Here is a 10,751-nt window from a genome sequence, read left to right as displayed (position 1 = left end):
TATATATATATATATGTATGTATATATATATATATGTGAGCCAACATAAAGTAGATATATATATATATATATGTATGTATATATATATATATATGTGAGCCAACATAAAGTAGGCAAGAAAATTTAACAAAGAATGAAGATACATAGGGCAGGCAAGAAAATTTAACAAAGAATGAGCCAACATAAAGTAGGCAAGAAAATTTAACAAAGAATGAAGATACATAGGGCAGGCAAGAAAATTTAACAAAGAATGATGATACAAAAGTAACTGAGATCAAACCAAAATTTTTAGGAGCATTTACATACATACCACTCAATATGTAGTTACATATCTAACACTAAAACTTTACATTTCATACTTACAGGATCCAAATTTTTCATATCATATCAAAAATACAAAAATACAATACATCTTTTTATGCATAGATAACGTGTCAAACATTTAAAATTTGAAGTTTAGATGTTATATATATGTAAATACATGTGAATTGAGTGGTATGTATGTAAATCTTCCAAATTTATATTTGTATAAAACAGCGGGTTAGCTGCAAACCTGTCTTGGCAGACGAACAAGACTTCCTGGATCATCAATATCACTACAGTAACTTCCATCATCACACTGATCATTGTTGACACTGTCTTTGTCCCAAGAGGCACCAGAAACAAAATCATCATTTTGTTCTCCCGGTTCATCTAAAGCAAAGTGACATATATTTACAAGCTTGTCAATAAGTGCCTTATCATATTCAAATGATAGAAAGTCTAAAACCCATCGGCATTCATTCAACTTAATCAAGAAAATTTTAGCGTTTGTTTGGGAATGTTTTTTGTCAAGTTTGTAACTGCCAACATAATGCTATTACGAGAATTATATTCTTGTTGTTTCCTAGAAATTTTGTAGTGAGAAAATGCTTTTTGCAACCAAATCTGCTAAAGTGCGGTAACTGTTAAAAAGTTATTATCTGATTTTTTGGAAAAATAACATTTATAATTAACATTACAGTTTTCTAAAAAATTGTATTTCTCACCACAGCTTTACAACAAGCTGCATCCATCTCAAACGGACCATTATTTGTTATGAATCTACATATTCGTGATGGAAAGATTACAGCAAAACTCACTAAATAAATTGCTCAACAAATAAAAATGTAAATGCAATTACAATGGACAAATTGTTTCAAAAAACACCATTCAAAAAACATTATTCTAACCTTGTGAAAAGGTGCTACCTTTTTTTACCAGAAAAGTGCTTTTAGGCATCATAAAAGGCAAGCAAGTAAAATAGTTCAAGTCTAAGAAATCTGTACCAAATTATATCTTAGAGCCAAATAAATCCTACACAGAAATAAAAATAAGACGCATTTACATACATACAACCCAATTCCTATATATTTACATATCTAACACCTATACTTTGTTTTTTACATTAATACCGCCCAAATCTTTTTATAATAAATCAAAAAAACTTTTTTTAACCTTTAAAAAATAAAATACACCTTCTCATGCATAGAAAAGGCAGTATATGTGTAAAATTAAAGTTTAGGAGCTAGATATATGAATACATAGGAATTGAGTGGTATGTAAATATTCCTAGAAATAATGTCAATTGCACAATTTTCAGTACTTTTTCAAACGAGCCGAAATAACGAAAAGCAAAAATCGCAATGTAACAAATTCTAAACATAGTGTAAAATTTATGCACGATTTACACTAAACTTTAATGTTTCACAAATTGGTGCAACTCTATAACATTGTAAATGTCAGCTAAAGATTGACATGTAGGCCATATTGATGTCATTAACACCCAACATCACCAGGTGGCATTGTGATAAATATCTGCTAGCACGTTCATAATCCTTCTTGATACAAATTGATGCTCGCAAATAGAAGTTCAACAACATAAAACAAAACTTAAAATCCGTCAAAGCAAGGCAGTTTTCAAATAATTATTGTCAAGACGCCAAACATTGAGGTTACAACTTCATTCAGACAAAGTCATTTCTACCTTGGGAAATAAACTACATGACCCGGTTCAGTGTTTAAGCAATTACATACATACCACCCGATTTTATGTATTTATATATTTAACACTTAAACTTTTATTTTTACATTTATACCACACGAATCTTTCATATCACATCAAAAATACCACTATTTTAACTTTTAAAATGTGAAATATACCTTTTTATGCATATAGTAAGGTGGCATATATGCAAAAATTGATGTTTAGGTGTTAGATATGTAAATAGATAAGAATTGAGTGATATGCATGTAAATCTTCCAAGCATTTAATACCAAAAAGGTTGACAGTCTAATCCCGCAAAATCTCAAGCCCAAGGTAGGAATGAGAGCCAAAGAACAAAAACCAATTGAACATGGCATGGACATCGACAGAAAGGTAACGAACCGCATAAAAATAGAAGGGAGAAGTGTTTTGATACGAATCGGAGTCAATCAGCAAACAATTGTAAAAATATGTGAAAAAACACTCAAATTAGGGCTAATTTTGATTAATCTTCAAGCAAACAAATAATAAGATACAATGGGTGATCTACAATTCAAGAGGTGTATCGACTTTCCATGATCCCCAGACGTTGTTAGAAGCAAGAAGACAAAAAAGAAAATTGCATAAATTCAAACATGAAAACAAACCCTATGTGATTAACCCTAATAAAACAACCCCAAAACAAATTCAAACTTTCTCCCTAAATTTCCCTAATTCTTCTCCTTGCATAGGTGATTAGGGACATAACGGGCCCCACCCGGGGGTCGGAATCCTCCCAAGCGGAAATTACGGTCTCCGCCCCGCTAGGCTGGACCGGTCATCTTGGCTGGGCCAACTAGTTTTACTAGGCTAGGCTGGCTGGTCTGAGCATGTCAGGTTAGGACTATCCGTGTTTTGGAGGGACAGATTTAGGGTCTGTTTGGGGCAGTTGTTGGTTATTTATAATCTGCTGATAAGCAGATTATTCTGATAATCTGATAAACTGTAGAGCTGATTTGTTGTTTGGGGCAGCTTACTCAGAATAATTTATTGCTAGTTATGACATTGTTGCCCCTGTCTGGTAAAACTATTTAAAAGTGATATATGTTATTCCATGTATAGGATTATTCTAACACAATGGTAATTGCACCAATTCTGTAGAAACTGCAACGAAAAGTATACCTGAATTCATGTCACAGACATTTTGCAAAAACTGCATCCAAATTTCAGATCTAGCAAAATCAGAGAAAGGTCGAAAGCACAACTGAATAGAAACTGCATCCAAATTTCAGATCTAGCAAAATCTAGCAAAATCAGAGAAGGATCGAAATCACAAGTGAGACAAAAATTGCATCCAAATTTCAAATATAGCAAAATCAGAGAAGGGTCGAAAGCATCCAAACAAAAACTGCCTCCAAATTTCGAATCTAACAAAATCACCCATCCAAAATTTCATAAAAACTGCTATGACCTCCGAAACCAGCAATGGTGCATCCAAACAAAGATGCAACGAGGCACAAGTGAAGGGTCTAACCAAATCTAGCAAAATCAGAGAAGGGTCGAAAGCAATGGTGCATACCAGGCGGGAAACTAGGGTTTCGTTAGGAGGGCGAGGGCGAGGGAGAGCAGAGAGTGGAATTTTTACCTAATTTGTTTCAACGGCCGCGAGAAAGGGGTGGTTGAAGGTGAGGGAAAGGGGGGCCGGAGAGGGGCACGGGAGGTCTTTTTTACCCTAACGCGCGAACTAAACGCGGGACGCGAAGGGAGTCGGGCTTGTGAGAGTTCACATATTTCCTCTAATACTGCATATCAGAGGTACGAGAACGCTCATGCGAATGTTCTTTCCAAACGTTATTGCGGTGTTTTCAAACCGTCACCGCGCCCAACAAGCTGCCCCAAACGACAACAAAAAAAAAAAAAAAAAAAAAAAAAAAGTAGAACAATTTATAAGAATTTGATAATATTTATTGGTCACTTAGGGCCTATTTGGGGCAGCTGCCCCAGAAAGCTGTTATGAGGAAGTTGGTTAGTTGTTTGCTTTCTGCAGTTAGAAAACAGTTATTTCTGGACAAATGATCATTTTACCCTTGTGTAGTAATATTATTTGTAAGTTAATTGTTCTAACTATATATTTGATACTTTAGAATCAAAAATTCACTACATAAAGGTACAAAAATTCAGATAAAAACCTTACGTAATTGCGAGTATCAAGTATGCTACAAAAAAGAAAAAAACTGTCAAAATTACAATTAGTAATATGAAAATATTGATTTTATAATGCAGATGACGCGAGTCATGAGCTGCACCGTCCTCCAGAGATGTTATCCAGTCACGATCACTGTTGACAGTGAAATATATCGGACTGTCTACCTAACGAAAGAACTCACACTTCTCTGGACCGTAAAAACGCAAGTGTCGTATAGCAGAGTGAAAGAAGATAAACGAAACATAGCTAAATAAAATACTTTTTGCCTTTACCTTTGTTGGAAGCGACCTTCTGTGGTAGAACAATTTCACCCTTGAGGACGGGAATCTCCATGAGCTCAGTCAGCTGGCCGAACTTCTTCCGGAACTGCTCCACATGGTCTTCATCAACGACGAGACCGGAACGGCTGCCAAGGTAGAAAGGGTGATCACCTAATCATACGTCCACGGTATACTCTTTCTGCGTACCCCCAGTTGTCATCACCAGCTCGTCGTGGAAATTAGGGCAGTGAAGGTGTTGAACAGAGGAGTGACAAGGGGTCGAACAGAGGAGTGATAATGGCAGCGAGGGGTGTCGCTTAAAAATGCAAGCCTCAAATGTTGGTCATGGACTCTGACCCGCTGCCCGGGTTTAATCAATAATGTCGGACGTCGCGGCCTAAACGCCGTCCCAAACGGGCAAAAGTCGCGGCCCGAAGATGCGTCGCGGAACAGAAGCAGCCCCAAAAGGACACTTAATACACACCTCCTTTGCCCTATTAACTCCTCGACTCCACCTCTCCTATGTCCAATGGTTCCAAAACCACCTCCACGTAGGGCTGTCAAAATGCTCCTCAATCACCATCTCCTGCTCCAACAAATACTTCAAGCTCTTATGATCTATGTTAACTATAAAGTGTCACCACAATAGATAGAGACGCCACTTTTGAATGGTCAAGACAATAGCCATCAACTCCCGCTCATAAACGGACTTAAGCTGATCCCTGACAGTGAGCATCTGACTAAAAGAGGCAATAGATCGCTGGTTCTGCATGAATGTTGCCCCAATCCATATCTTGATGCATCTGTCTCTACCATAAATGGCCTAATAAAGTCTGGAAGTACTGATACTGGCATGTTGGTCATGGCCCTCTTCGGTTGTTCAAAAGTTTTTTGTCGTTGCTTCTTCCCACTCGAAACTGTCTTTCTTCAACTGCTCCGTCAACGGGGCAATAGCATCATACCCTCTCACGAGTTTTCAGTGGTACCCGATGAGACCTAAGAACTCTTTTACCTCCTTTAAGCTTCTACGCAAAGGTCATTCCAACATAACCTCAATCTTGAACTGGTACATTGCTACCCATGCTGTGGTCATCACATGCCCTAGGCACTCCACCTATGATTGTGCAAATAAGCATTTTTTCAGGTTGGTGTACAACTTGTGCTCTATCAAAGTCTTAAGTATTGTCCTCAAGTGTTTGTGTCCCCTATGCTCTGCCCCTGTAGAACCGTAGATTAAGATGTCATCAAAAAATATCATGACAAAATTCTTTAGATAAGGTTGAAATGTGGTCAGAGCGTTGATAAGGTTGAATGACATCACTGACAACTAAAAATATCCTTCATGAGTCTTGAATGTTGTCTAATACATATCAGTTGGCATCATCCAAATATGATAGTATCTTGATTTCATATCAAATTTCAAGAAGAAGATTGCTCTAAAAGGCTCATTTAATAGCTCATCAATCACCGGAATAGGAAACTTGTCCAGTACAGTTTTTTTGTTCAAAGCCGTGTAATCCACATAATATCCAGCCATCATCCTTCTTCTTCATCAATAACACTGAATTGGGAAAAGGGATCACACTTAGCCTGATAATCCCTTCCTGAAGCATCTCCCTGATCAACCTATCTATCTCATCCTTTTGAATTTGATGGTAATGGTATGGTCTAACACTGATAAGTGGAACCCCTTCCTTCAATTTAATGGCATGCTTGTTCTCCCTAGATGGTGATAACCCGCTAGTCTATGAAAGGATGTCAAAAAAAATGCTACGGAAGTTGTTGAACACACTTGGGAAATTCTACTAATTGTCGATCTCGGATCTCCTCTAAACTCTGCAACTCCACCAAATAGTCTAGTCATGCTCCCCATATTATATTGACCATGATTTTAAGTGAGAGCATGATTCTGCACAAGCTAGTATCCCCTCTCAGTACCACCTCCCTCCCCTCTACCCTAATCTCCAAAGTCAGAGATTTCCAACTCACCCTAGTCACTCCGATCATTTGTGGCTACTTCATCCCATAATCATATAAGTACTTCCCAAGTCCAATCAATCATGTAGTGTCAACACCAATCCCCTATAAATTCACTAGTTTTTTTCCACCTTTGTTCCGATCATGACCTCAAAACTTCACGTATCTACCAATTTCAACCCAAACAAGTCCACGACCCTATCTAAGATGAAGTTGTGAGTGGCCCCACTATCCACCAACACCACTACAGGTTGCTTACCGATTTGTTCGCTTATCTTCATGGTGTGATTTTGAGTATAAATTTCACCACTGAGTTGAGGGACACATCCACTATATTAAGGTGTAAGTGCCCCTCTCCCTCCACCGCTTCTTCCTCCAACATCTCACTATTTGTTTCCTCCCCATCACAAACTATAAGGACCCAGAGCATGTGATCCTTTCACCAGTGGCCCAATGCATACTTCTCATCCCATCAAAAACACGATCCCTTTGTTCTTTTGACTTGCATCTCTACCTCTATGAGGTGCTTGAAGTTAACCCGTAAACAGGCCCCCATATTAAACTCCTTTGGTGTCTCCCTCTGAAAGGAAAACGTCTGGGCCCTCAATGTCAAGGCCATCGAGGTACTCCTATGGAATCTTCTCATAGTGTTGTTTCTACTAGCCCTCTCCATCTGGTTCTTGTTTTCCATCATCTAGGCCAGCTCCATCGTCTCCCCCAATCCCCGCAGTCTAAACAGTCAGAGGGTTGCATGTATGTCGAGCTTTGGGCCCTTCATGAAATTTTACTTCAATACTGCTCATAAATCCCCCTCTACTGTCCCGATAATAACTAAAATATATTCTTATACTACATGACAATCCCCTCCTAAGTCAATGCAAATAATTGGTTGTTTAGGTCTCCTTCTTGAATGGCTCAGAAACATTCCAACAAGCAATCCTTATAATGCTCCCACGAGTGGATTAGGTGTCTAGCCTCCCTCCATTGAAACCTTGTCATAGCTTTCACCTCCAAACATAACTCTGCGACCATGAACATTTTTTCGTCTTTGAACCCATTCACAGCAAGATAACGACCTATCTGGTACACCCAAACATGTGTGTCTCTCCCTCAAAGATCAGCAACTTCAACTTCCTAACTCAAGCATCTCCACCCCAACTTCCTCTCTTTCTGATGACTCCTCCCATGTATCTAGTCATACCCCATCCCTGATTCTCTCTTTTCATTTTCGTACTCCTCCATACCACTTGCATAACCCATTCCCCATGTTTTGGCCCAACTCCATCGAAAAGTCCCTAATCCACTCCCTATGGGAACCCTAAGACGAGGTTTTAATTGTAGATGCTTTCTTTCTCATGTTCCTCTTGTTCGATCTTTTTCCCTTTATATTTTAGCTAAGGATTTCCGGTCAAGCCTTAGTTAGGATTTACAATTTGAACCATTGAAGAGGTTTTGGATTGCATCTCAATAAGCCTCCTCATCATCTCCCGTAAGACCTCAAATTGGTTTTTCATGGAGCAAAATCTTCCTTTTATGGTTGAGAACCTTTCATGGATTTAATTTGACTTATTTCTCCTTCCAATCTCACTTCCAAAACATCCACTTTCTTTGCTACCATCTATCCGTGTTCTTGTTCGGATACCAATCTGATAGAAATCAGAGTCGAAATCAGCGAACAAATTGCAATAAATATATGGGAAAACTCAAATTAAGGTTAATTTGATTAATCTGCAAGCAAACAAACAAGAACAATGGGAGATCTACAATTTGAGAGGTAGATTTACCTCCACAATCCCTAGACGTCGTTAGGAACTAGAAGACAAAAAAGAAAACTACATACTAGGTGATCAACCCTAATAAAACACCCCCAAAACCCTCTGTAATTCTTATACTCACATACATGATTACAACCTTGACGGACCCCAGTCGGGGGTTAAAATTCTCCCAGGCATAAACTGGGGCTTATGCCCCCTAGGCTAGGCTGATCCAGAAGTGATCGACATGACAGATTCCAAAGGGGAAAGTGTGCATGCATGTCTATGGGTGTCAAGTAAAAGTGATGTCAAACGTTAGGAAGCAAAGAGATATATGATTCTTATGGTCCTGCACATTTGCTACCTAAACTGTACTTTTTGCATCTACCACGGACATAGTTTACTGAAACATGTTTTGAGGTTGTCTATTTTCCAAGGATTTTGTACTATAAATGCAATGAACATTGAAAATTCAAAACTTTTCATTAATTACTTTAATATGATGGTGATCACTAGGTACTCTAAAAAATTATTAATCATATTTCAAACTAGTTTATCCGTGACATGGTTATTTCTTCATTAGAGCCTGATAACATATTGCCTTTAAAAAAGCTAATGCTTCTGACAACATTGATGTAAAGGCATATTTGTAAAAAAAAAATAACAAGAAGAACTAGCATGTTAGAAATATTTTAAAAAATGGGTAAATAAACAAAAACCAATTTCACCTCAAAAGCTTCAATACCAAATAGCAGATGGCAATTAAATTCATACCCTGTACTTTTCTTGATTTCTTGCCAAAGCACTGAAAAAAAAGAAAAAAATTTAGTAAGACAAAGTAATGATAAAAGCCTATAAATTAAAATTACGAAAATTTGCATGTGCAGCACACAATTATTATGTATTTACATATATCACATCTAAACTTTCATATTTATATACATAGCATGTTTGTGCTTTAAACATATGCATTAAAATGTGTATTTCACATTTTTAAAGTGGTAATAGTGCTATTTTTTAAGTGATATTAAAGATTTGAGTGTTGTTGTGTAAATATGAAAGTTTAGGTGTGAGCCATGTAAATACATAAGAATTGTGAGTTATGCATGTAAATGCCCCTTCAAATTATTGCCTTACCATAACCTCTGGAAGAAGAAACAGTTTTGTAAGACTTTCAGGCTTGTAATGACAGTCTTCCGGGAGCCTGATGTTACAAGAAGCTCTTTTGTTTGGTAAGAGCAAAGACTTTGGATATTTGGGTGGGTCGAAGATAGTAGGAAACTCCAAATCAATTGATTTTGAGAAATCAATATCGGAAACTATTTTTTTTATTTTAGGTTTTTTAATTGTTGCTTCTTGATTTTCAACATTATGTAAAGCCTGTTCAGAACCTACAAAACACATTCACAATTACATTTGGAACACCAAAATGCCTTTTTTTTTTATCAAATAAAACTATTACACTTCAAAATTACCTTTGGATTTCTTAAATTTCCAATAGTCAGGACCGGCCCAAGCATTTGCTTTAGAAGTGAAGCCTAAGCCATAAGACAAGAAATCAGCAATCTCGTCAACACTGACATTACTGTCTATATCCTGAAACGAGTAATCTCCAACGTCCTGCATTAATAGCTTTCGCATTGTTAATAATCACATTGAATATTGAAACCAAAAAGGGAAACTTTACATACATACCACTCAAATCTTAAGTATTTACATATCTAACGCCTAAACGCCTAAAGTTCAAACTTCAATTTTTACATGTATCTACCTTACCTATGCATGAAAATGTGAATTTCATTATCTAAAAGTTAACAATGTGGTAGTTTTTATGTCATATAATGATTTGGGCGGTATAAATGCAAAAAACAGACTTCAGGTGTTAGATATGTGAATAGATAAGAATTGGGTGGTACGTAAGTAAATGCCCAGGTAGATCTACGTAAGTACCACTCAATTCCTACATAATTACAAATATAATAATTTTTACAAACATACCACCTTACCTACGTATGAAAAGGTGCATGTCACTTTTTAAAAGTTAACATAGTGGTATTTTAGACGTGCTATGAATGATAAGGCTGGTACAAATGTAAAAAAGTAAAATTTAGGTGATAGATATATAAATACATAAGAATTGGGTGGTATGCATGTAAATGCCTACATATATGCATTGATAATCAAATAGTTCGATTAAATTGCATACCTCTTTGTGACTAGAAAAATCTGGATCTACAATTCTTGAATTATCATCAACTACTGTGCTTATATCGCCTTCATGATCAGAAACATCAGGAAAAAAATTGTCCTCCAAATTGGGGTGGTCGATATCATCTGTCTCGCCGTGGCCGGTAGAATGTTTCTCAACAGAGAATTCATTGCGTAGCTTATGGTTATTTTCACCAACAAGATCCATAATGTCCCTCAAAGTTGGTGAAATGTCGGCCTTTTTAGGCATGTTAATCACCATCAGATCAAGATAATCTGGAAGCGGAATTTAAGAAACTAGGCCAATGAGATTTAATAAAAATAAAATTTTACATGCATACCACTCAATTCTTATGTATTTA

At 36.9% G+C, this 10,751-nt stretch overlaps 1 protein-coding gene across 2 annotated transcripts in view; it reads right to left on the bottom strand.

The window, feature by feature from the left end:
* Positions 1-553: 553 nt before the first annotated feature.
* Positions 554-10,751, bottom strand: part of LOC110033394 (condensin complex subunit 2) — a gene marked incomplete at its 3' end in the record, with an annotated part of 32,200 nt that continues 22,002 nt past the window's right edge. For both annotated transcript variants that reach the window (XM_020737357.1, XM_020737358.1), the window contains 5 exon segments: positions 554-693; positions 8,956-8,986; positions 9,319-9,572; positions 9,657-9,801; positions 10,388-10,665. In XM_020737357.1, coding sequence (XP_020593016.1) covers positions 554-693; positions 8,956-8,986; positions 9,319-9,572; positions 9,657-9,801; positions 10,388-10,665 — 848 coding nt within the window.

Source organism: Phalaenopsis equestris, unplaced genomic scaffold, assembly GCF_001263595.1.
Source record: "Phalaenopsis equestris unplaced genomic scaffold, ASM126359v1 Scaffold001167, whole genome shotgun sequence".
Taxonomy (NCBI): domain Eukaryota; kingdom Viridiplantae; phylum Streptophyta; class Magnoliopsida; order Asparagales; family Orchidaceae; genus Phalaenopsis; species Phalaenopsis equestris.
The sequence above is the reverse complement of the archived record's forward strand: the minus strand, read 5'-3'. Positions and strand labels throughout refer to the sequence as shown.